Here is a 27,281-nt window from a genome sequence, read left to right on the forward strand (position 1 = left end):
TCTGTACTCTTCTGTAATATAAACCCTGATGTTGTTCTGAGAACGCAAGTCTCTCCTTCCTTTTCAGATACTTAAACATGTGTCAATTACAGTGAGTCGCATACGCCCTCGGGGCCTCTGTCCTCATATGCAGAGCCCGCGCACGGGGCTGCAGACCCTCTTCCGCAGCACGAATCCCCATTATCGGGGTCACCCCTCCGTGCCCACCTAGGCGGACACTCCCCCCCACCCTGCCCTGCAGGAGCTTCTCCGCGGCGCCCCGAGGGGCAGGGCGCAGGCGCGGGTGGTGGCAGCTGCACCGGCCCTTGGCGCCCACTCTCCCCACGTAGCATCTGACTAGGGCTGTGCCCGCAGGGACGGCCCCAAGGGGACCTCACACTCACCCAGGGACGCGGGATCCTGTCAGACTCCCCTGAACAGACCCTGTTTCCCCCCACACACGGGGGCGGGGTCAGTGCTGGGGCGGGGGTAGGGGCAGAGGGGTGCCAGCGCCAGTCCCAAACCTGGGTGGGGGGACATCCCCTCTACTCACCCGGAGCCCGGAGCCTCCCTCCTGAGGAAATGAGCCCCGTCTCCTGTCCCCAGAAGGACACCTCCCCTCTGATGACCCCGGGCTGCACCCGGCACCAGAGGCCATATCAACAATATTTTTGTTGTAGTTCATCCCAATTTGGGCAACTTTCATTTCTCTTTTTCTGCATAACTGGCTACATATTTCAGAAATACTATAGAGAACTTCTCAGTTTAGGAGCACGGGGGGCTTTGGGGTGGGGACACCCATCTCCCACCTGCACTGTGGGGCCGACACCACGACCTCTCCGGCCGCAGACCCCACACGCATCACCAGGCCTGCAGGTTCACAATGACTGACAGTCCCTGGGCACCACTGACCCGCAGCCACCCCGGCAGCGGGGTCGGGACATCACGTGGCCCAGGAGGAGCCTGAGGCTCAGAGACAGGTGGTGACGCTCACGGGCACACGGGCAGTGGGCGGCGAGGAACACTTACCCAGCAATCAGCGCTGTCCCGACCAGCCCCTAACCACGCACTGGCCCCTGAAGCTGAGGCGGGACCCTGTGGGGGGCAGAGCCCTGCCCCAGGAGCAAGGGCCGTGAGGAGGCAGGAAGGACCCAGGGGCCCGTCTCAGGGAGGTGGGGGGGATGCTGTGCTCAGCAACTAGGGAAGCCCCTAGGGCTGCCCGGGCCTGCAGGCGCAGTGACCCGTCAGACGCGGGTCTGCTGCCCTGGGCTCTGAGGGCAGCTGGACGGCTTGGCCCCTGAAGTACCCCCAGGGCTGGGGGACCCCGTCCCGTCCCGGGCGAGGCCCCGCGGGATGTACTGGTGGGCGGGCTGGGGTGAGGGAGAACCCCGGGGAGGCTCTGGGAGGAGGGACGTGGCTGGTCCCCCTTCCCTGAAGGGGCGTGTCCGGGAAACCGGGGGCTGCCTGGCTGCTCCGCAGGGACCCAGGGCAGGGCTCCGGGAGGCTGTTCCCCTTCCTGCGGGCTGCGGACACAGAGCCCTCCCCCCAGTGCCACGCCCTGTGGTCGGCCTGTTCCCCGGGCACCGTGGCAACAGGGAGCAGCTGCCATGACGCCCACCCTCACGGCCCTGCTCTGCCTCGGTGAGCGCTGGGGCGCCCTGGTCAGGGAGGGACCCGCCCCCCAGCCCGGCCTGGTCTGTCGGGAAAGCACTCCCAGGGCTGGGGGACCCCGTCCCCGGGGCTCAGCAGCCTCACGGGGAGGGGGTCTCTGCTCAGGCTCCAGGGCAGGGACCTCACCGGACTCTCTCCCAGGGCTGAGTGTGGGCCCGAGGACCTGCGCAGGCCAGTGAGTCTGTCCCCAGGGGCCCAGCCCCCTCCTCCTCATGGGGACGAGGGCCCCCCACTGGGCAGCTGGGGATGGAGACCTGCAGGTCTGGGCTGAGCGGTGGGGCGTCTGGGAGGTTTGGGGCTGATCTGGGGACCCAGGGTGGGAGTGCTTGGGACCCAGCCTCTGGTTTCCTTCCAGGGACCCTCCCCAAACCCACCATCTGGGCTGAGCCAGGCTCTGCGGTCCCCCAGGGGAGCCCCATAACCATCTGGTATCAGGGCACCCTGAGAGCCCAGTGGTACCATCTGGAGAAAGAGGGAAGCTCAGTAACCTGGGACACACAGAGCCCACTGGAGCCGAGGGACAAGGCCACGTTCTCCATCCAAACCATGACAAGGCAGCTCACAGGGACGTATCGCTGTTCCTATGACAGCCCCCCTGGCTGGTCAGAGTGCAGTGACCCCCTGGAGCTGGTGGTGACAGGTGAGACCCACTCAGGGCCCCAGCCCCAGTCTCTGCCCTCAGGAAGGGGGTCTGCTCTCAGGTGTCCCCTCTCCCAGCCCAGTCCTGGGAGTATGTGGGGACGTGAGCCCTATTTATCATGGCCGCCTCCCCTCTCCTAGGAGCCTACAGCAAACCCAGCCTCTCAGCCCTGCTCAGCCCTGTCATGACCTCAGGAGGGAACGTCACCCTTCAGTGTCACTCACGGCAGGGATTCAGTGGGTACATTCTGACTGAGGATGGAGAACACAAGCCCTCCAGGACCCTGGATGCACAGCGACTCCCTGGTGGGCAGCACCAGGCCCTGTTCCCCGTGGGCCCCGTGACCCCCAGCCACGGGTGGACATTCAGCTGCTATGGCTATTTGAGGCGCAGTCTCCAGGTGTGGTCGGAGCCCAGTGACTCCCTGGAGCTCCTGGTGTCAGGTGAGGACCAGCCCTGCCCCCTCTGGGTTTGGAGGCACCAGACAGGTTAGGGGGCTCTGCTCCCAGGAGAGCCCAGAGCAGGGGGTGGGATGAGGGGAGCCTGGGGCTCCTGGGCCAGAGACACAGGAGGTGAGGGACAGTGAGACCCGGGTCGGGACAGGAGGGGGCTTGGGGAGCAGCCCCTGCCATGCCCGCTGGTCTTTCCCCAGGTGTGTCCGGGAAGCCCTCCCTCCTGAGCCAGCAGGGCCCTGTCATGACCCCTGGGCAGAACCTGACCCTCCCGTGTCACTCTGGCGTCGGCCATGACAGGTTCGCTCTGACCCAGGATGGGGGACGAGGCCTCCCCCAGAGCCTTGTGTGGCAGCCCCAGGCCCACATCCCCCTGGGCCCTGTGAGACCCTCACACAGGGGACGGTACAGGTGCTATGGGGGACATAGCCTCTCCTCCAAGTGGTCGGCCCCCAGAGACCCCCTGGATGTCCTGGTGGCAGGTGAGGAGCCGGTGGGCCAGTCAGGGGCCCAGACTCTGCACAGGCCCTGCCAGGGTCCCTGGTGGTGATGTCCAGTTTGGGGGTGTGGAGACCCCAGGGAGGGAGAGAGGCAGAGAGGCTGGTGGCTCCATCAGAACAGGGCGGCGGCACTCTTCACCCACCGTCCTCTCCCTAGGACAGCTCCCGGACAGACCCTCCCTCTCAGTGGCCTCAGGGGATAAGGTGACCCTGCTGTACCAGTCGTGGAGCCCAGGGGACACTTTCCTTCTGTCCAAGGAGGGGGCAGCCCAGCCCTGCCTGCGTCTCAGATCAAAGAACTGGGCACAGCAGAGCCAGGCCCAATTCCCCATGAGCCCTGTGACCTCAGCCCATGGGGGCACCTAGAGGTGCTACAGCTCAAACAGCAGCGCCCCCTACCTGCTGTCACAGCCCAGTGACCCCCTGAAGCTCCGGGGCTCAGGTGAGGGGCCCCTGATCTGTCCTGTCTGAGCTCTGTCACCTCTGGTCCCCATCTTCAGGAAGGCCTGGGACAGGAATGAATGAGGGGTGCAGGGGATCCTCAGAGGAGGCCTAGCCCAGGAGGGATGGAAGAGAGGCATCCCCCTGGGCCCCCATCCCACAGTGTCAGCACAGATGGGGTGTGTCAGGTGGAGGGAGGTGGGGGTGACCCAGGAGGTCGTGAGCAGACATAGTGGGAAGCAGGGGGCCCTGCTCACCCCTTAGTGTCCAGATCAGAAGGGGAGGCCCTGGGTGGGCAGCCCGACCTGACACCATCCTACAGAGAAGCAGCTGTGGGTCCCTCCCTGCAGGGCTCCCTCTGCGGCCCTGGGGCTCCCAGCTCAGGGCTCCCCTGAGACCGAGGAGGGTGGAGCTTGCTCTCCAGGTAACTTAGCCACTTGTGTGATTTCTTTATGGTTTTTACTTAATTTTATTTTCATTTACCTCACTTTATTTATTTTACATTTTTATTTGTTATAAAATTTATTTGCATTTTACCTTCATAAGAAATCAGTTGGGCTTTTTCCATTTAAGAAAACTTGAAGACTGGCTAACGTGATATTATAGTAGTTACAGGTTTACGGTGTGGGGATTTGACATTCGTGTGCATTATAAACGCTCACTTGCCACCGTCACCACACGCAATGATTCCCGGATTACCGACTGTGTTCCCTGTCCTGTACCTTTCATCCCCGTGACTTACATATTTTAGGACTGGAAGGTTCTCCCTCTTTGTCCCCTGCACGTATTTCGCCCGTCCCCACACCCTCCTTCCCTCTGGCCACCCCCCGATCGTTCTCTGTACGTCTAAGTCTGTTTAGGGTTTTTTATTTATTTGCTTATTAGTCTTCTGCTTTGATTCTACATACTTGGGGTCAGTCCCCCACACAGTGTTTTGATTATCACAGGCCTTTTGTAGAGTTTGCGACAGGGAGCGCGGTCCCTCCAGCTCTGCTCCTCCTCCTCAGGATTGCTGTGCCCCCGGGTGCTCTGTGGCTGCACGCACGGTGGGGACTATGCGCCCCAGCTCCGTGTTCAATGCCGCACGGTGGGGACTATGCGCCCCAGCTCCGTGTTCAATGCCGCACGGTGGGGACTATGCGCCCCAGCTCCGTGTTCAATGCCGCACGGTGGGGACTATGCGCCCCAGCTCCGTGTTCAATGCCGTTGCAATCTGGATAGGGTTTGCCCTGTGTGCGTGGATTGTGGGGTGGCATGCCATTTACAGTGTGTCGTATATTGCAACTTACATGTTTTATGTATCATACACAGCATAGTATATATCAGGTTGAGGTTCATTACATTTGAACACGTTCTGCAAGCACTACCCTATTATTATTAGTCATCCTGCTCTTTATCTATATGATGCCATGACTTACATCCTTTTATTTTGTATATCCCTTGCCTACTGTATGGAAGTGATTTTACTGCTTTTTCCTTAGAACTTCATCCTAGCTGGTAACTGATGGATCTGTGACCTTCTGTGCTCTTCCCACCAGTGATATTTTTCCCTTTTATAATTTTCCTAGGTCTGCTTATGGCCTCCCCCCATAAAGCAGTCCATTTAACATCTCTGTAAGGCCGGTGTAGCGGTGGTGAACGCCTCTAACCGTTGCCCGTCTGGGAGACTCTCTCTCACCTTCCAATCTGAACGATGACCTTCCGGGCAGGGGATTCCTGGCTGTCGGTTTTGTCCTTGCAGCTCTGTGAGTGTGTCAGGCCCCTCCGCCCTGGCCTGCGGAGTCTGCTGATAATCAGCTGACAGCCTTATGGGGCTCCCCTGGCCCGGAACTGTCTCCTCTCCTACTGGTGCTTTGAAGGTGCTTTTTAATCCTTAATCTTTGCCTTTTTAGTTTTCTTGTGTCCTGGTGTGGATCCTTGGCTTCATCTTGTTCGGGGCTCTCTGTGCCTCCAGGACCTGGATGCCTGTTTCTTTCCCCGGGGGGGGGGGGGGAGTTTCAGCTATAACTTCATCAAATACGTCCTCTGCCCTTTCTCTCCTCTTCCCCTTCTGGGACGCCCATAATGCCAGCGTCAGTGTCCTTGCTGTGGTCCCATGGGTGTTCTTTACGTGCCCCTGAGGTTTTTGAATTCTCCTGTCCACTTGCTCTTCTGTCTGGGTGCCTCCCACTGTCCCGTCTCCCAGATCACTGCCCCGTTCTTCTGCACCTTTGGACCTGCTGCGGGGTCCCTCCTCTGTGCTTCTCATTTCAGTTGTATTCTTGAGCTCTGAGCGGCTCACTTTTACATTTCTATCCCTTCCCTGAAATCTTTTCTGAGCTCATCCACCCCTCTCCCCACCTTTGTGACCAGCACTTTGAGCTCATTATCAGGTAGATTGCTTATCTCCACCTTATTTAGCAATTCTTCTAGCATTTTCTTCTCCTTTCACTTGGCCCATGTTCCTCTGCCTCCTCACGCTGTCTGGCTCTCTGCATTTGTTTCCATGTATCAGGGAGGTGGGCTGTGTTCCCTGGTCCTCAAAGCAGTGGTCTGATGTGATAGCCGTCCTGTGTTGCCCTGAAGGGCAATATCCCTGCCATGAGGACCGGATGCCCCAGGGGCGTCCTCTGCCAGGCTCGTTCCACCCTCCTGTGTGTCTGAGCCCTGACTCTGCGAGTGGGCTGTGGGGGAGCCTGCCTCTCTGCCCGGCTGGCAGCACTGGCGGCCCGACTACTGCAGCTGCACTTTGAGGAGGGCTTCCTCCTGGCCAGGTGCCCGGGAGGCCTGGTTGGATCTCCTACAGGTGTGCTGGTGAGTGGGGCCACCTACTCAGGGCTGGGGAAGCTCTGGGGGCTCTGTCAGGGTGGGGCTGGTCCCCGGGTGTGCTGGGGTGGGAGTCGCTTGTAGAGGTGCCTGCACAGGGGAAGGCTGGGGTGCAGCGAAGCCCGCGGGCTGAAGCCTGATGTTGTAGGAGCTCATCTTCCCAGGGCCGCTCTCAAGGGCCAGGCAAAGCATTTCCTGGGCTTTATCCCTCTTCCCCTCTGTGCCTCGCTCCCTCCAGCTACTGGGCTGGGCTGGGCTTGGAGCCCAAGCAGCTCTGCCCCTTTTACACTGTCAGTGTGGCCTCCTCCGTGGCATCTGGGGAAGGTCCTCTCTGCGGGACCTCAGGTCGTTTTCTGAATGAGTTTCATGATGTGTGGTTGCCGCCTGCGTCTGTGCTGGGAGGGGGCTGTCACAGTGTCCTCCTATTCTGCCATCTGCCCAGAACCCTCGGAAGTCAATCACTTTCCAACTGATCACTACTTTACTGATAACACTCACACCAACCCCAAGGAAACTGCAGTCTCACTCATCATCGTGCACCAAATCCACCGACATCAACACCTCTTGATGGTGACGACCGTGTAAAATGCTGACTGGGACAGTGTCATTTCAAGGAAACACCCCGTGGTCAGCCCCAGTCACCCTGTGGCAAACACACTGAACAGTCTGTTTTCTGCAACAGCACTATGGACTTACCCATTTCTCTTCATTTCTCTGTTTCAGCAGGGTTTCCTTAGGGAAAAAACTTTTTGGAAAACTAAATTGTGAATTTCTTTTCCAGACAATTATATGCCTCCTGAACAATTACATTTTCTCTGATGTATAATCATGGTGAGATATATTTAAAAGTCTTTTGGTATCAGATACTAGGATGCTAACCCTACAGGGTCATGTCTGTCTCTCATTCATAGTTTCTGAAAAGTATAAGCCTATTTCAGTGCTTCATGTGGAGATCTGTAGGAAGACTGATTTCTAACATTTTTTTTATGTCAAAAGGGTTCAGTGGATTTGAAGAATTCCCTATTTTTTTGTGCCCCTCCCCCCCCAGTTTTACAACAGCACTGATTTTCTCTGTTCCTTAACGATTTGAAGACAAGAACTGCGCCCTCCTCTTTCTGGACATTATATATGGGAAAGGTAGATAGTCTTTTAAGATATAAGACAAGCGATTAGTCTTCTCTCCTTGAATATGTGCAGCAGTTTCCAAAGTTTCGTGGAGCGAGAAAGAGGTGTGGCGGAGGAGGAGGAGGGTGGGCTCCCTCCTCTGGCCTGCGCCCCCCGCCTGACTCACGTGCCCCACGCGCACAGCCCCCAGCGCCCGCCTCTCCTCTGGACGCTCCCTCCACCCCGCAGACACGACTTCATTCCTTCCCCAAGAACATGCTTAGACCCGTCTGGGGACCCGCTCTTCCTGTAGCCTGCAATGTGCCTTGTCTGGGTCTTCATGCGACCCTCTCGGGCATTGTGTCTGATTCAGGAATCACCTTAAATGTCATCTCAAGTGTGACTGTGTCTGTGGCACTGCTCACAACAGGCCTGCCTTGGTAGATGCACACAGGACCACACTCACAAAGCAGAAATTCACTTTACATGCCCCTCTGAATTAATATCACCCTTCAGAAAATGTATCTTTGTCTCTGTGTGTCCCCTGCGAGTAGGCCTGACTCTGTGATGTATGATTTAATGACAAAATAAGTAGATGGGAAACTCCAGGTCGTGATTAAAATGCAGCCCTGAGAGGGAGGAAATGGGGTGGGGGTGCAGTGGGGGGACCTGGGGCAGAGCCTAACCCTCTGTGCTCCTGCATTCAGGCGACTCCGAGACCAGCCCCTCAGCCTAGGATCTGGGTCCCCAGCCGCTGAGTGAAGGGAAGTTCTCACATCCAGACGAAAGAGCTCACATGGTGCCCAACCCAAGAATAAACAGGGCAAGAGCTCAGTTATTTCTGTATCGAGACTGTTTTTCCCCTGAGGCCTGAGCTCTCGGGGCCACATCTGCTCCAAATGGAGTCAGAAGCAAAGCATGAATTGAAAAGACAGGGAGGCTGAAAGGACCCAATGAGAGCAGAGGGGGTCCTCCTGCAGCAGAGGGAGGGCTGCTCAGGCAGCTTGATGGGCATCTCTTGAGAAACGGGGGGGTCAGAAGGCCACAGAGCCCAGGCTCCTCAACTCCTCATCTAGCCCTGCTTTTTACTGTTCTCAGTGGCAGCTGACCCCATCAGCCCATCACAGAACCAGTCGGCCCTCAAGAGCGCTGAACAGGAGCAATTCTCAGCCATGGGGCCGGGCCGAGGGTCCTATCCTGTCAGGGGACTGTGGGTATCCAGGGTATACATCCAGGATCCTGGGGTGATTTCAGTCGGTGCTGACCTCTGTGACCTCTTTGCCAACAATTCCCAGCCTCCCACCCCCAGGATTACACGGTGGGGAATCTCGTCCGGATGGGCGTGGCTGGTGTGGTCCTGGTGGTCCTCGGGGTGCTGCTGTTCCAGGCTCGACACAGCCCTGCAAACCGCCAAGGTGCAGCCAGGAGGCCCACGCAGGAGAACAAGCCAAGGATCCCGGGGACAGAGCCTGGGAAGTGACCTTGGGTGCCCCGGAGCTTCTGGAGAAGTGTCTGGGACACATGCTGTGTGAGCCGTGTGCAGGCCACCGTGAGGTGGAGGAGGCGGTGTTCACGTGCAGGGACGAGGCCTGTACTCTTCTGCCATTAAGCTGCAGAATGTTCCCTCCCGACCACAGCTGAGGGTCTTGACTGGCTCCTGTCTCTCCCCATTTCTGTGAAATCTGCTTATTCCCTGCATGCTGATTGGGTCGCCATCGCCAGACACATCTACTCTGGTACGTGTTTGTGTAATAAATTTTTATTTATTTCTAGTTAATACATACCTTGAAGGACACTAAGGAATCTCCATCTCTCGACTGCAGAGCAGGCAATCTCCTTTAATAAATTGTCACAACAAAGAGAACAACAATCAAGCCTGATAAAGATAAATCCAAAGTGATGCCCTAACACCCTCTCTGGGCCCCACAAGCCTTCCACTTGTCATCAGATGCCGCTGTGCAGCATCTGGAGGGAGAGCTGGACTGACCTGCTGTTAAAAACGCCGACTCACGGCATTTGTCCATTTCTCTGGTGTATATGCTCCCGTCATGGCCAAGTTTAAGGACCAATGTGAGGCCCTGGTGCAGTCGGGAAGTGATGCACAGAATTGACTTTCACAAACCAGGAAAGCCAGAGGGGGACCCCTCTTTTTGCACTCTGAGAGCCCCAGCCTGTGCTGGAGTTTCCTTGCATTTGATGTGTGGGGATCATCCCTACTCAGTGGTGTGGCACAGTTTCCGTGAATGTCAGTCATGGGAGAGAATAGTGGACACACAGAATTCCAATAGGCTCTCTGTAGGAGTGCTAATTACATCAATCAATTAGAAAGAAGACTGACTTACCCAGTAAAGTAAGAGACACCTGGCACTGATCATAAGTATATACTGTAAAGGAAATGTGTGCATGTGCACTGGGACCCATTCACAAGAACCCTGGTAAGAGAGAATCAGCTCCCCTTTCCTGTGTCAGAGGCCCTCGTCTGCCAGGCCGTGGATCTGTCCGTCTGGTTCTCTCTGTTCTCCTCACAGGCGCAGAACCGGACAAGCAGGCTGGGCCCGCCTGGGTCCCCGGGGGCCCCACCTGTATTTCCGGAGGGGAGGGGTGTGGCCTGCTGGGGCACCTGCCCAGACCTGGTCCTCGGGCGAGTCCCCACACCCCAGAAAACATCAACAAGTGAACTGCTATCATGAACAAAACAACTCTGGGAGACCTTATCGTCCACTTAGGAAGTTTTAGCAACTGTGGAACGAAAAAATCTGAGAATTGCTGCACAAGAAGAGATGGAAAACAACATCCCTTGGCAGCGTCATCCCATCCCCTGAGCGAGCACTGAACCGCCAAGAAGGAACTTCACAGCTAGAAAGAGCTCATCTCACCGGGGAAGGAAGAGGAGGGGCCCTGTGCGCGGACCCCAAGACGTCACCCAGCCCAAACCGGCAAAGCGGAGATGTGTTGAGCCCCATGGGAACGAGGAAGAAAAGCAGAAGCTCCTGCTGGCATACATGCTCTCAGCAGATTTTGCCACCAGTGAACACAAGGCCCAGTACAGCTGCCACAGCCTCTGCAGGTCTTGCCAGCTTTTGCCCAGGTGCTCGCATTCACTGACACCAGCTTTCTGAGTCTCTCCCTGCCCCTGCTGGTGACCGGGAGCCATGCTAGCAGCCACATCAGGCTTCTGTAGCCGTGTGAGTGCAGGACGCCAGCCAAGACTCCCTGGCACCCCCTGCACTGTGCCCACACTAAGGGTCAGCCTCTCCAGCTGGGACCCAACTCCTGTCTCTGGCCTCCGCTGAGACAGGGCAGCATTAGGAATGTGCACCCCCAGCTCCAGATGCCGCTGCTGCCCGCTCCAGGCCTGAGCTACAGGACCCGGGGGCACTGCTTAAGACCCCAAGAGCCCTCACAACCCCCACAGACCACCACCGCCTCACCCAATTAAGGGCCACACAGTCGTTAATGCCATGCACCCAAGTGGGTGAGCCAAAGAGACATCACCACCACCACCCCCGAATTTGGTGACATCACCCCCAAACAAAATATAAATCCTGCACTACTAGACCCAGGGTCACTTTCACCCACTGGAAAAAGGCTTCCTTCCCCAAGCTAGCAAAGGAAGATAAACAAAACTGACAGACCTTTATCTGGGAAATTGCCTTCTCAGAAATAAATGAGAGGACTCAAATAAATAAAATCAGAAATGAGAGAGGATACTTTATAAGTGATACCACTGAAACCCACAGGATCATGAAAAACTACCGTAAACACTTACACATGAAGAAACAGGACAACCGAGAAGATGTGGATAAATTATTAGAAACATGCAACCTATCAAGACTGAGGGTCAAGAAGAAATAGAAAATCTGAACAGACCAATATGAGTAAAGAAATTGAATCAGAATAAAAAACTTCCCAGTATACAGAAACCCAAGAATGGATGGTTTCAGTGGAGAATTCTACTAAATGTTTAAAGAACTAACACCAGTCCTCTCACCTCTATCCTCAAACTCTTCCAAATAATTGAAGAGGAAATAATCCCAAACTACAAAATCCCTAATTTTATGAGGCCCGTCCCTGACATGAATGCCAGATAAGGACACTACGAGAAAATAAAATTACAGACCACTGTCCACATATGGATGCAAAAATTCTGAACAAAATATTAGTAAAACAAACTTATTGAAACATTCAAAGGGTCATACACCACGATCAAGTGGGATTTACTCCTGGGGTTCAACATAGGCAAATTGATTAAAATGATATACTATGTTAATAAAATGGAAGATAAAAATTATGATCATCTCAACAGATGCCAAAAGCATTGACAAAATGCAATTCCCTTTCATGAAAAAATGCTCGACAAACTGGGTGTAGAAGAACATACCCCAACACAATAAAGGCCCTATATGACAAGCCCACAGCTAACATCATGTCCAATGGTTAAAGGTCAAAAGCTTTTCCTCTAAGATCAGGAACAAAGCAAAGATGCCCACTCTCACTTTTATTCAACATAGTACTGGAAATCCTAGCCAGAGAAATCAGAGAGCAAAAAAAGAAATAAAAGGCATCCAAATCAGAAAGAAAGATGTAAAACTGTTTCTGTTTGCAGATGACATGATATTATATATAGAAAATCCTAAAGACTACAGCAAAAAGAACTCTAGAACTAATTGATGAATTCAGTAAAGTTGCAGGATACAAAATCAACATACAGAAATCAGTTGCAGTTCTATGGACCAATGAAAAAACATCTGAAATATAAAGGCAACTTGTCTGGGTCACTGCTCAGCAGAAGCTGCACCTTGCTGCCTGCGACTGAGTGCCTGGCAAGGAGTCTTGGTGAGTTCTGGAAGGGAAGGAAGGGAAGGGGGTGCTAGGGCGGAAGTGCTGGCCTGGAAGTCTGGGCCTCCCCCAGCAGGGAGCCCTGCCCGTGGGAGCAAGGTGGGCTCTGATGGCCGAGTTCATCCTCAGCCGAGCGCAGGCCTGGCTGGTGAGGCTCACGGGACAAGGAAGGGCTGGAGCGGGAGGCCGTGTCTTGGATGGCGACGGATCATCCGTCATGAGTCTTTTTTCCAGGGTTCTTACTGGTCCAGAGGATCTGTGCACAAGTGGCTGAGCCCCTTCTCCCAACCTTGGGTTACCATCCACCCCAAATATGAGTGGTGGGTCTACCACAGGGAGCCTTGCAGGTGAATCCCTTGTGAAAAAGAAAGGGGAGGTCCAGGGAAATCTGGTCCAGAGACCCTCCTCAGCCACTCTCCCCTTGGCTGAGCCAGGCTCTAAGGGCACCTGGAGACTGTGGTGCTCAGAGAGTGGGTGTGGGAGGATCTGGTGTCAGCTGTGGTGCAAGAAGCAATTGGTGGCAGGAGCAACAGGGCACTTAGATATGGCGACCACTCAAGCTCGCCAGCATTTCCGGGGGGCCCGCCGCTCCTGCTGTCCTGCTGGAAGAGCGGTTGAAAGGGCCATAGCGGGTGGGTCGCAGGGCCTGGGGGAAGGCGGCCAGGGAGGCCCCAGTGCACACGGGGCTGACCGCAGCATGTGGTGGCCTCTCTCCTGACCCCACTGGAGAACTCAGGAAGGGCTCTGTGGGAAACAGGTTGAGAGCAAACATGCCTCAGATGAGCACCGTGGGAATGGAGCTGGGCACCACCAGAGGCAGCGAAACAGAGGAAAGGAGGGAGAAGACAGAGGGGGACACAGAGACACAGAGAAGAGGAGACCGATGCGGGAGTCTCCCATTTTGGGTCCCCTGGAATGTGGTGAGGAGGGATGACTTCCCTAAACTGATGCCATGTATGTTCTTAGATTTCTACAGAAAACCTTCCCTCTTGGCCCAGCCGGGTCCCCTGATCAACCTGGAAGAGTACGTGATGACCCTGCAGTGTTGCTCAGAGACTGTGTACGAAAGCTTCATCCTTCACACAGATGGAGCGTCCGGGGCCCCTGGCCTTGGTGGGCAGCTCCGTGCCGGGGGCTCCCATGCCAGCCTCTCCACGGGCTCTGTGGCAACTGCCCTTCTGGGGACCTACAGAGGCTTCGGCTCTCTCAGCCACGCCCCCCGATGTGTGGTCGGCCCCCAGGGGCCCCCTGGACATCGTGATCACAGGTGAGAGTGTCCACACTCCCCCCATTCTCTGCGGGGTACAGATGGCATGTCCTAGGTCTCGGGAGCCCCAGCAGGTGACGGGGATGAATGTGAGGTTCTTATGACGACAGAGTGGGTGAGGGCTACATCCAGAGAGACAGCCGGGTGGGGACCATCCAGGACCACATGAAGGACAGCACAGAGGCGAAGGCAGGGGGGCAGAGTAGGCATAAGGGCGAAGGGAGAGATGCAGGCAGATGCACACATGTCAGGGGGAGGGCGCCTCTCCACTCTGTTCAGAGACCTGGGGCCATTTAGAAGCTTGGTTTCCACTTAGCTCCACACTCTCTTCTCCACCAGGACGGCCCAAAGACACCAGGTACCTGACCTAAGTTTCAGGGTCAGGCTGGCCCTTCCCAGGCTGATCCCGTGGGCCCGGTGTCCTCACGCCATGTGGTGCTACAGACGCTTGGTTTTTATTCTGGCATGACTTCCTTCCACGTGGTTGAGCCAGGATGTGTCCCAGGCTACCATGGTCCTGGGTGGAGGAGCCAAGCACCAGCCCCTGTATGTGGGCATGTTTTATGGGTCCCCCAAAATTGTGTCTCAGGTCCCTCCAGAAGTTATAGGATTCCTGAGGTCCAAAGCCCGCAGAGAGATGCAACAGAGAGAAATCAGTCCATGAAAAGCAGACACAGAAACACATGCCTGCACACACACAGAATGAGCCACACACACTCGCGTGCACACACACAGAATGAGCCACACACACTCGCGTGCACACACACAGAATGAGCCACACACACTCGCATGCACACACACAGAATGAGCCAGAGGGATGGGAGAGAGACACTGGCTCAGAGACAGGGAACAAGAAAGACAACGGTGGAGAGAAAGAGAAGAGGATACAGAGGTGGAGAGAAAGATGGGAGGGGGAAAGCAGACCCCTGAGTGAGGGCCACAAAGACAGAGAAAGAGGGCACTGGGGAGGGGGTGGTGGTTGACAGAGATTCCCAAGAGAGGCAGAGAAAGTCACAGAGATGGAGATGATAGAAGATTAGATAGATAGATACACAGATGAGAGAGAGAGAGATGATAGCTGAGAGCTGACAGGTGATGGGTAGGTGACGGCGTCAGATGACAGGCAATGCAGAAAGATGGGGACAGCACAAAATGAGAGGGTTGGGGTCAAAGAAAATGACAGATCAAACCAAACCAACCGGAGGAGAGGCAAAGAGAATAAAAAATACAAATAGGAAGAGAAATAAAAGGGAGGCGAGGTCAGAGACAGAGGGAGGAGGGGCCAGGAGAGAAGGGTGCCAGGCCGGGAGCGGAGGGCCGGTTCCCCGCCAGCTGCAGGCTCTGCAGAGAGAAGCCCTCCCCACCCAGGCAGCCGGCTTTCCTGCTGGGAAAATGCGAGAACCCGCGTTCCCCAGCCCCCCGGGGGCCCTGGGGTGACCCGCAGAGAACCGACCAGCTGGCTGCAGGGTGGAGTCGCAGGGGGCTCCCAGCTGCCTCCCCCGGGCCCTGCGACCCAGCCCACAGGAGCGCACCCCCTGATAGGTGAAGGATAGGGGACAGTGTCTCCCCACGCATGGTCCGCCCAGAGTGACCGGCTGCACCTTCCTGTCCCGGGTGAGGAAGCCTCAACCCGCCCCACGGTTGGAGATCTGCACTGTTCAGGCCGTATCTGAGGGGCGTCCTGCACAGGAATTCTGGGGAGAAGGAAGCCCCCCGTGAAGGGAGGGGGAAAGCAGTGAGGAGACCCCCCCAAGACCCCCCCTCCCCTCCCACGTGAGGCCACACTGGCGTCTGCACGTCCAGGCGGACGAGGAGGGGGTCCAGGCGGACCCCGGAGGAGGGCAGGCCCCGCTCAGTTCGGGGGATGAGAGGCCGTGTGGGTCGTCACCACTGTCTGCTTCCTGGGGGCCCTTGCTGACCCCTCGCCCACAGGGCGATTGCCCCGGCAGCACAGGGGCAGCCTACGCAAGGGTCAGAGGCCCTGTCCGCATGGACATCCCAGAGGGAGTGTCGAGTCCCCCTGGACTCTGGGATGGGGGACCGGACCCCCAGGAGGCAGCGCAGGTGATGAGGGAGCCCCAGGGGGTGGGAGGTGGAGCCCCGTTTCTCCCCACTCTCCTTCAGCTGGTCCCCTTCCACCCACGGAGCCAAGCACCACAGCTCCAAAGGGTGACTGAGGACCCCTTTGCTGGCTGTGGGCGCCCGGGAGAGGGGGGCCTTGGGTTCCAGGGTCTGCCCAGCCACCTTCCTGCTCTGTGACCTCGGGCCTGTCCCCTTCCCTCTCTGATGCCCGGGCTCTGCGAGGGCAGGAGGGGCCTGGGTGGATGCGGGGCCCCTGAGGAGGCTTCATCTCTAACTTCCTGCAGCAGAGACCCCCTCCGGGGCAGCCGATGGGAGTCTCCCTGACCCCTCAGGGATGCTTCACTCGTGCTCCGCCCCCGGGCCTGCCTGGAGATTAGCCTCCTGGGGACTTGAGGGGGAGAGGAGGGCGTGGCTGGGGGGGGAGGCCCGTGCTTAGAGGGGGTCCATGTGCCCACACACGCAGCGAGCTGGGACTCGGTCTCTCGCCCCCACGGAGGAAGGACCCCGCACTGATGCAGCCGCTCCAGGGTGCTGCACGCAGTGGGAACGCCATGTGCATTTCTTTCCTTCCTCCGCTGTAACAGGTCTCCACAAGCTTAGTGGAGCAAAGCAGCAGTTTCTTTTCAAGTCATCGTTCAGTTCTGGAGGTCAGAAGTCAGAAGCCGGTCTCACTGGGCTAAAATCAGACAGCAGCAGGCGGCACCTCCTTCGTGGGCCCCGGGACAGCGCATGTCCCGTACCCCAGCCTCCAGAGCTGCCCGCCTTCCCTGCCCGAGGCCTCCTGCCTCCCCCTTCGGGGCTGATGACCGGCCAGGCCTCCCTCGCGCAGAGCCGCGCTGACGCCCCTCCCCACACCTCCTGCCTGGTCCTCTCCCCTGACTGCCTCCTTCTCGGGGGATCGCGCTGGGGCCCCCCAGATCACTTACAATAACCTCCCCATTTTAGAGCCAGCCGTCTCGAGCAGGCCTCCTTCCTCCCTGACGTGCAGTATGACCTGATCACAGATTATGGGGCGCATCTGGCGGTGGAGGCGTCTCTTCCACCTACGGCAGGTGGCAGACCAGACGAATTTGGGGAGGCTGATGCTACGGTGCAGGTAAGTGGGAGGACAAGGCGAGTGTCCCCTTGCCCGGGCCAGGACCAGTGGCCTCACCCGCTGGGTTAAGACAGGATAAGCGGCATGAAGTAACGGGCATCCGGACTAACCCTCTGGTAAATAATTTTGTTCATCAGATGGGCTAAACAGCCACCTGCTCTCATGGGCTGCAATATGAAACTTACACCAGGACATCAGAGATACCTTAATAATTTCGACGACTTCTTCTCCTTACAGAAAAGACATTCATTCTTTTTTTTAAATTAACATATCATTGATATACAATCTTATGATGGTTTCACATTCACAACACCATGGGTTCAACATTCGCCCGTATTATCAAATCCTCACCCCCTCCCTTGCGGTCACTATCAACATAGTGAAATGTTACAGAGTCATTCTTTGTAGAAAATTTCGAAAACAGAGATAGATAAAAATCACTCATACATCTATAATCAGATAATCATTGTTTCTTTCTTTAATGTTGGTTCAGAATATCTTTGTGTATAGTTAGACAAACTTTTACATATTCACTTCTTTGCAACCAACACCCGTACCAAAACGTAGACTATTCTAAATGCTCTGGAAGGACCCCTCAACTCTTCCCAAGTCAGGACTTGAAAAGTCCTGTTGGACATGGAAAGGTAGGTTCTGGCTTCCCTTCCTGTGTCACCGCCAACATGGCAGATCGGTCATCCCCCTGCCTTGCTGTTACTGACCTCCGTCTACACGCAACCACACAGTATGAACTTTTGAGACTGATTCTTTCTTTCAACATTATGTTTGAAATTTAGTCATATCTTTGCATGTGAGAGTTTCTCCCCACCCTTTGTGAGGAGGAACACACACACACACACACACACACACACACACACACACACACGGCCACACTTCCATTTCCTTTTATATAAAATAAAAGTATTTCACATATTGGAATCTCCTGAGCATCTCTCATCATTTCTCAAAACTCTAAGTTTCAATTTTATTTTCTGAAAGATGTGCTGTGCTCCCCCTGAGAAAAGCCATGTATTTTACTGAATATTCACAACTCCAGAACACCACCTGCTGCCCACGCATGCTCTGATTTGGGGAAAATTGCCTTGAAAACTGCAAGAGAGTAAAGGCCCTCGCTGCCCAGTCTCTTTCTGCATCTCTGAGGTAAGTGGGTAAGATAGACAGATAAATGATGATAGATAAATGATGATAGATAGATGATGATAGATATAGATAGATGATAGATAGATAGATAGATAGATAGATAGATAGATAGATAGATAGATAGATGATAGATAGATGATGGATAGATAGATAGATAGATAGATAGATAGATGATAGATAGATGATGGATAGATAGATAGATAGATAGATAGATAGATAGATAGATAGATAGATGATAGATAGATGATGGATAGATAGATAGATAGATAGATAGATAGATAGATAGATAGATAGATAGATGATAGATACATGATAGGTAGATGATAGATATAGAGAGATGATGGATATAGAGAGATAGAGAGATGTGGGTGTTTAGATATATAGACATAGACACAGGAGGTTCTTTCTTTAGAGGTGACAAGTAGCTCCTGAGAAATCCCTGTGCCACCAGCACTGAGAAAATCCCCAGTGGGAGAATATACTGAGCACCTGCTCAGGCCCAGGTGGGTGTCCGGAGTCCCGGAGGCCAGAGGGAGGATGCGTGGGTCCATAACAGGCGCGGTCATGGGGTTTCTGACTGATGGTCCCATGAAGAAGAATCTCTGTGTGTATGAGACCGTTTTATATTCTGCCCCAGGCCCTTCCATCTGAATGTGGGATCTGGTCCGAAGAAGGATTGGAGCCCCGTTAGACTCTGGCTGAGGAAACAGCCACTTGTCCTGTGAAACTGGAGCAGGAAGGCCTGGCTCCCCTCACCCACCCGGGAGCTCTCCACAACTAACCTCTCCGGGAAGGAACCGTTTCTCGGGCACCAGTAGATGAGGAAATTCTCTGACCTCATACTTCCCGTGGGTCTCCCTGCCGCGTCTCACCCTGCGGATGTGCACCAGCGGGAGGTGGGCTGGGCCGAGGCCATGTGGGGCTATGGCCTCCAGAGCTGTCACCATCCTCTGTCCTGGTGAGTCCGACATGCAGGCGGGCTAGACGGGAAGAAGGGGGAACCCCCACATAGTCGGTGTCCCTCTTAGCTTGAGGACTCCGTGCTTTTGGGGGCTGCCAAGGACATTCTGGCCTCCTAAGTGGAGAGACGGCCTTTGGCCGCGCGAGCCCAGGGAACCTCGAGGCGGCTCAGCTCTCAGGTCATCAGCTGGGCCCCGAGGGCCTCGCCCAGCCCATGTCAAGCTATCTATGGATCCCTGGCGGCTCCGGAGTTCCCACAAATGAGAGCTTGATGGGATCTAGAAGATAAAGCCAAACAATGAGTCTCCACAGCTATGTTCACTGTAGAAGAAAAAATGATTTGCAACAGAGACAGGAAGCCAAAGGGCCGATCTACCCTGAGACCCTCTCTTCCAGTGCTCTGTCTGAGCCAGGAGGTTGGGGCACAGGGAGGTAAGTGCCGCCGGGTCTCCCCAGCTGCCTGTGCCCTGGGGTGGGAAGGTTGGAGGGACCGTCCACCGAGGGGACGGACAAGTCCCCATTGGAGCCGCCTTCCAGTTGGCCGAGCTGTGCCCCCCCACCCCCGGCCTGCCTCTGTCGACCCCTCAGACAGCGTGCTCAGACCCACGCGGATCTCTGCCCCCGTCAGTCTCTGCCCCTCAAGCCATGTGTCTCACTGAGTGTTCGCAAGGGGAAGGATAAGGACGTCAGGAGCTCGCTGGCATTGCCAAAGACCCTTTCCTGTTTTGAGTCTACGTGTTTTCATAGCCTAGTTCTCTCCGGACTATCCACTTGACTTCATTTAAAGGGATGTCGCCTTGGGGCAGCCCGACTCTGCAGCCGGTGTTTTCCTGTGCACCACCCCAGCGCCAAGCACCAGCTGCTACCAGGACCAGGTGTGTGCCACCCAGCTACTGGCTTGGCTTCCTAATGGGTGTGACCCCCTGTGCCTCCACATCTCATCTCTACCAGCTCCCTCTAAAGACCGTAGCCTTTGAAATATAAATGTTTATCTCCCCTTAAAACTCCTCAGTCTTCTATCCTCAGATAGGCCTGTTGACTTCCCCAGGCTCCCCCAGCCCTCATCGCCTGGCCTTGTGTCTCCTCCGGTGCACTTTACCCTGTCCCTCCACGTCTTTGCTCTTCATCCATGCTGACCTTGATTTAGTTTCTCCCTCACTTGCTCCGTTTTACTAACTCAGGTCCTTCTGTTATCACCCGTGGTCCCCCAAACCTGCCTGCCAACTTTGCCTGGGCAGTCAGGCCTCATCCTTATGTGTCTCAGGACCCTCACATCTGTTACCAGGCCTCCAAATTCCACGTCTTTATACTTCAGACTGCACATCATGATCTGCAGTGATATACTTGTGCATTTTAAAATTACTATCTGACATTCACCACATCATCGTCTCATTAAAGATATTCACCAGGTCTCTTTAGGTCAGAGTTTCTCAATCTCAGCACTACCTACATTTGGGACCAGATAATCCTTTGTTTTGGGGTCGGTTCTGTGCACTGTAGGGCCCCTGGTCCTTACCCAGAAGATACCCATGTTATCTCCCACCCCAGTTGTAACAACCAAAGATGTATCCAGACATTGCCAAACTGTCCCCTTGGAGGTAAAATTGCCCCATGTTGAGAACCGAAGCTCTAGGTCACAATAGTGAATAAACAGTATGCCTGGGTTAGTGGAGGCATCCCTCCATGCACTTTGGAGCCACAAATGCATGGACATACTGGTGGGTAATGGTACTGACTGTAAGGCAGTCCTGCAAGCTGTGGGGAATCTGGTCCGCAGCTTCCGCAACTGCCAGAGCAGGTGTGTCTTGCTTGATGACAACCCTCTCGGGGACGGATAGCTCCCCTCGTCCTCCTTCCGAGAGCCGCAGTTGAGCGCACCGCCATCAGGTCTAGAATAGATGACACGCCTCCATACAGGGAACCGGCTTTAAGAGCCCCTCTCCACCCCCACCCCCATTTGCTAGTTTCTCCTCAGAGCAGAAATTTCCCAAGTGCACAATCACTTGCTCAAAGCCATTCAGCATAAATGGACTGGGGCCAAAAGCTGAACGGCACCCCCTTCTATGCCCAAACCTTTCCAGACTCCTGTCTGTCCTCAGTCCTGCCCCTGGAGTGGTCAGGTTGCAGGCACCAGCCTGCTGGCCTGGTCTCACAGAGCGGGTCACCCTACGCAGCAGACCCCTGTCCGCTGCCTCCTCCACCTGCTTTAGGATGGCATGCTCTGCCCACCTGGCAGGGGGCACAGCACAGAATCTGGAGTGAGTCTCCTAGTTGCCAAACCAGATCTGACAACCCTTCAGTTTGTGCTCTTGGGCCACTGGCATGGTATCTCCAAGTCTCAGCCTCTCCCTTTAGAGGGAAGAGCAGAACTGCATGCTGGTGAGGATTACCATGGCGACCAAACACCAAACAAACTTGGTGGCAAACACGGTGGACTGGTGGTTGCTGGGGGCTGTGGGGAGAGCAGAATGGGGGGTGACCCTTTCACGGGCATGCAGACTCCTTTAGGGGTGATGAGATGGAACTAGAGAGAGGTGACGGTCACACAACATTGTGAATATACTACATGCCACTGAATTGGACACTCTAAAATTTTGTGCTATGTGAACTATACCACAAAAACCAAATGAATGCAAAGGAAGGAACTCAGTTTCTCAAAAGTCTAAACAGAGAATCATTATACAATCCAACATGTGAAAAAGCAAAGGAATGGAAAGCAGGGACTTGAACACACATTTGTACTCTGATGTTTGTAGCAGCATTATTCACATTAGCCAAAAAGTGGAGACCCCCAAATATCCATTGATAGGAAGGGATAATTAAAATGCAGTAGACACAGCAATGTAGTATTATTCCATGTAAAAAGAAAAGACAGGCTGGCACGTGTTATAACATGGATGAATCTTGAGGATGTTACGTGAAGTGAAATATGCCAGACGCGGAAAGACAAACATCGTATTCTTCCGCTGATATAAGTACCTCAAATAGGCCACTTCCCAGAGAAAGAGGGTATATTACAAACTGCCAGTGGCTGAGGGGAGACGGAGCTGAGAGTCATTGCTTCATGGGTTAGCGTTTCTGTTGAGAATCATGAAAAATGTCTGAAAATAGAAGTCATGGTTGCCCAGTATGGCGAATGTAATTAGCAGCACTGAGCAGCAGCCTAAAAACTGGTTAAAATGGTAAATTTTATGTTATATATACTTTACCACAATTAGAAAACACCCAAAAAAAACAACTTTAAAAAGGAAGGAATTACAGGTCCTTCACACCATAATTTATATGTGTTCCCCCATTGAGAAGGAAAGCACGGCTTCTCCCCGGGGGGCCACCCAAGTCCCAGCTCTGTTTCCTTGCAGGGGACTCTCCGGTCCCTGTTGTGTCTGCCGCTCCTGGTTCTGTGGTTCCAGGAAACGAGTCTTGTGACAATCTTGTGCTGGGGGGACTCCCGAGTCTTTCCTGTGCCACCTAGGACCCTGGAAAACTCCACATACAAGGTGGTGGAGAAGAAACTGGAATTTCAGAAGAAGGCTGACTGTATCATTAACTGCACAGACGCAGACACCGCGGGGCATTATCAGGGCCGGTATGAGAAACACTACAGCTGGTCAGAGCGCAGTGACCCCCTGGAGCTGGTGGGGACAGAGGAGCAGGCAGCCGGGGTCTCCAGCCCTCATGCATTGTCCTTTTTTTTTCTCTTCACAGACTTTATTCTTAGAACAGTTTCAGATCCACAGAAAAATTCAGAAGAGCCTATGCAGCTGCATGGAAGATGGTGACATCTGCCAGGACTGCGGTACCTGCCTTGCTGCTAATGAACCAGCATTGACCCATTATTATGAGCTGAGGTCCACGGTTTATTTGGATTTCTAAGGGTTCACCCAGTGTCCTTCACCTGTCCCAGGATCCCATCCCGCATGGCATGTTGTTGTCCTGTCTCTAGGCTCCCGTCAGACTGTCCTTGGCCTTGATGACCTGGGCAGTTTGAGGCCTGGTCAGGTACTTGCAGGGGGCCCGGCTCTTGGAAGTCACCCGATGCTTCCCTCAGGATGGCTCAGGGGTTCTGGGATCCTGGGAGGAAGACCACAGGAGCTCAGTGCCATCGTCTCCGCTCCATGTGAAGGGAACATCACGCACCCAGGAACACGGGTGCTGATGCTGGCCCTGAGTACCTGGCTGAGGTAGTGTGTGCTGGGTTTCTCCTCCAGAAATTTGCTTTTCCCTATGGAAGGAAAACTGCACGGCGTGGGAATTATGTTCCTGGCACAAGTCCAGCCCTCAGTGTTAAGCTCTGTCCTCAGGGTGGCCGGACCCTGTGTTTCTGAGGGAGGGCCCTGAATTTCCAGGTGCTTCTGTCTCCTGACATTCTTTTTACACAATGTCACCTTTCTCAGCCCCTCACATAGCTCCTCAAACTCTTGGATGCCATCCCCCCCTTTTTTTTGTCAAAATATCATTTGTGACAGTGTGATTTATAACAAGAAGTATATATTTGGTCTTCGTCTCCTGGCACAGAGCTCCTAAGAATGGGAATTTCCTGTGATTAGAGCACTGAAGGTGTGTTTTGTTGGGCTAATGAGCTGGTGTTAGGTCAGCACCTACAGATGGGGATGGTCACTAGGGGAAGGCCAGGTGACTGGAGGGTTGGAGGTTGGAACTTTCGGTCCCACCCCCACGAGGGGAGAGGGGCTGGAAGTTGACTCGATCACCAATGGCCAATGATTTAATCAGTCACACCTCTGTCATGAAGCCTCTGTAAAAACCCAAAAAGACAGGGTTCAGAGAGCTTCCAGGGTGGTGAGCACATGCAGACTGGGGGAATGTGGTGGGCCCAGGGAGCATGGAAGCCCCTCGCCCTCTCTCCCCTGGCCCTGTGCATCTCCCTCACCTGGCTACCAGCATCTCTTCTACCTGCGGTTCCTGAGTTATGTCTTTCTATAATAAGCCAGTGATCTAGTAAACAGCTTCTCTGAGTTCTGTGAGCTGCTCTAGCAAGTTAATTACACCCAGAGAGGGTCATGGGAACTTCTGATTTGTAGCCTGTCCATCAGAAGCCCAGGGCATCACCTGGACTTTCAGCTGGTGTCCGAAGCGGGGGTGGTCTTATAGGATGGAGCCCTCACAGCATGGGATCTGACATGATCTCCATGTGGACAGTATCAGAATTGAGCTGAATTTTAGGACGCCCCGCTGGTGTCTTAGAATTGCTCAATGGGGTGGGGGAAATCCCGCACATTACACTTGGGAACAGAATTGTCTGTGTCACCCGGCTTTAGAGACCAGCTCTCCATCTCCCGCAGATGGCATCTCTTCTTGCCCGCAGGCTGCTTGTCTGCACAGCGCTGTTTGCAGAGTGTGCGTCCTGTGCTGGTGCAATGGGACGCTAACAGCTCCCGTCCCTCTGGAGCAGGGACTGTCTGCGTTTCCCCTTCTCCGTGCAGACCCAGCGTGCGTGGCAGGGATGAGGGGGAAGGAGGGAGAGCCTGCTGAAGGGCCCCCCTCTCTCCTCTCTTAGGCTTATATGGTAGCCCTTCCTCCCTGCTGATCCAGGCCGCGTGGCAAGGCTTGGAGAGAGGCTTTCCCTCCAGTGCGGTTTAGCGCACGTCCCATTTGATAGATTTTCACTGGCCAAGGATGGAGAAGCTGCCTTGTCCCAGCACCAAAATGGGGGACACCACGGCAACTTCATCGTGGGTCCTGTGAACCCCAGCTTCTCAGGGAACTACAGCTGCTACGGTTGGTACAGCGGCAGCCCTTACATGTGGTTGGCCCCCAGCGAGGCCCCGGAGCTTGTGGTCACAGATAGGTGCAGCCCAGCCCGTCCCTGTGTCCTCCTCCCTGGGGTTCTCCAGGCCACCCACAGCCTTGGTATCAGGCAAGAACATAAACAGGTGCTCTGCCAGGAAAAGCAAGCACAGCGTCCCCCAAACCACCTCCTTCCCCGTGCACAAGACTCCCCCAGGGGCCACCGTTCCTTACCCTCGCACCCAGGCAGGCGGCCTCCATGTGGTTCTCAAGAACGCAGGAGCTTGTTGAGGAGGGGGTCAGATGGGACCCCACACAGGGAGATGACTCCCCGTTCAGGGCTCTGGGCTGGGGAAGGAGTGGAGCGTGACCACTGATGGCTCCTCTTCTTTGGATTGTATCTCTGCATATCACGAACCAAGACTGCACGATGGAGACTGGGACCCGCATGGGTGTGACAGGGCTGGTCCCTGTGGCTCTCGTGGCCATCCTGGCTGAACACTGGCTCCACCGCCAGGCTTCCCACAAGGGAGACCGGCCTGGCCTGAGCTGGAGTCGATGGGAATGTCAGAGAATGGGGCTCTGGACCAAGCCCTCAGCGCCCCAGGCAGACACCTGGAATGGGTCGGCCCCTGCGGAGTGCCCCAGCGCGTGTGGAAGGCAAGGGAGAGAGGTGCTACCAAGCGTGGGCCCATCTTCAAACCAGTGAAATGGGATTTCCCTTCGTGGAGCCGATGCGCTTGCACCTCCCACTTTTCTGACGTCAGTGATTAAATTCTCAGTGAAGTCTTAGCTTAACTAATCACCCTCCCTATGATAAAAATAATGCAAGGCATTCTCAGTTCTCCTTGCAGACTGCTTTTCACCCTTCCTCTGTAGAAGTTCCAGCTCATTATCTTCAGTTTGTCTTGAATGTATTAATGTTTATCAAATTCATCAAAACCGTAACAGGAAAGGGGATGAATGTGTTGAACAACTTGATTGTATTAATCATTTCACAATGTGTAAATATATTAAATCATCATGTTGTACACCCTAAATATATACAATTTTCTATTTGTCAATTATCCTTAATAAAGCCAGGAAGTTTTTAAATGGGGGGAAGTGAAAAGGGAATTCACTCACTCCCAGAATGGAAACTTCAAACCATCTTGATTAAATCAAGTTCTGAACTTTTGGCTTCTGGGTAGAATATGACGGCTAAGTGCTGGGGTATGGTTTCAGGACCTTCCAGAGAAAACAGACCTGGTCTTAAGACATCACGATGCAAGTCTTTTGAACAGAGACCTCTGCTTAGAGTTAACACTGCACAGAGAAAACGCTGGTGTAAAGGCAATCTTGGCGAGGATTTCCCTCTTAGGAAAAGCATTTCTGGAATTGCTCCAATCACCATCTCAGAATGACAAGATAACTTGCCTTTGCCGGAAAGTCTGGAAGCAGACTTATGAAAAATCAAAAACACAGATGTCTTTTCACAAGAATAAGAGATTGAATTTCCTTTCTGAGCTGTGTGGGACCAAACCCATAAACGAATGTAAAATTGTCTACAGCCCACTGGACATCTGAGAAACCCCAGAGAACAGAGTGGAAGACAAGACCTGCTGTCAGTGCGCAGAAACACAGGTGCTGGAATCCCTTAGGTAGGAAAATTCACTGTAAATGACCATCAGTAAATACTGCAAACCTCATGCAGAAACAAAGAACCCCAAAATTATTATGGAAGAATTAGCAACCCCAAAAGACTTGAGACATAGAACTGCTTTCTGCCTACATTAATTATTAAAATAGTAAGAGAGGAAACCCTAAGGAAACCGAGGCTTGACCAATTCTCTAAAGTCCCTGCCGACCCCAGTTAGGACCATGTGTGGAGATATTAACTTCATCCTCAGTGGTGCCAGGGGGTTGGTTCCGATTCCAGGGACTTCCCTCCCAACTTGCAAAATAATTTCCCGGGAACATAATATCAATGAGCCTTTTAAACAGAATCCCAGCGTCTCTAGGGAGCTTTCTGCAGGGGAGCTATTTCTACACCCTGGGTCACTTTACCCCCAAAGGACAACAAGACCTCTCCTGACAGGGACTCATTAGCGACTTCCCTTCAGGCTGTGGATGGAGTCTGGCGGGACAAGATGAGCGAGATGGACTCCGGGAGGCGGGGAGGCCACGCGCCCTCTCGGCCCAGGGGCATCGCTCTCACCTCCAGGTGGGCTTGTCCCGCGTCTTCTCCCTGCCTCCCGCTTAGGCCGAGTGCGATCAAAAACCATAGGTGGGTATATGCCTAGTGAGATAAGCCAGGCAGAAGACAAATACCATACGATTTCACTCACATGTGGAATCTATGAACAAAACAGCAGGAGACTCAGAGACACTGAGAAGTGAGTGGAGGCTCACATGGTGGAGGGGCTGGGAAGGGTGCGTGAAACAGGTGAAAGCAATGATAAAAGGGCTCAAAATCTCAATCATACTATAAATTAGTCACAAGGATAAAAGTACGGCATAGAGAATATAGTCAATAGCTCTGTAGCATCTTTGTATGTTGACA

The 27,281-nt window shown here is 54.2% G+C and overlaps 1 protein-coding gene and 1 pseudogene across 1 annotated transcript; both read left to right on the forward strand.

The window, feature by feature from the left end:
- The first annotated feature begins 1,586 nt into the window (after positions 1-1,586).
- LOC140847138 (leukocyte immunoglobulin-like receptor subfamily A member 6) lies at positions 1,587-9,072 on the forward strand (annotated as a pseudogene).
- Positions 9,073-9,640: 568 nt separating this feature from the next.
- LOC108410386 (immunoglobulin alpha Fc receptor) lies at positions 9,641-25,448 on the forward strand. The gene is given in 12 exon segments (XM_073226384.1): positions 9,641-9,662; positions 13,398-13,544; positions 13,642-13,698; positions 14,038-14,056; positions 15,631-15,762; positions 16,726-16,876; positions 17,564-17,618; positions 19,391-19,426; positions 22,354-22,415; positions 22,417-22,647; positions 24,523-24,800; positions 25,151-25,448. Coding segments are annotated over 12 exon segments (1,488 nt in total).
- Positions 25,449-27,281: the final 1,833 nt, after the last annotated feature.

Source organism: Manis javanica, chromosome 17, assembly GCF_040802235.1.
Source record: "Manis javanica isolate MJ-LG chromosome 17, MJ_LKY, whole genome shotgun sequence".
Taxonomy (NCBI): Eukaryota; Metazoa; Chordata; class Mammalia; order Pholidota; family Manidae; genus Manis; species Manis javanica.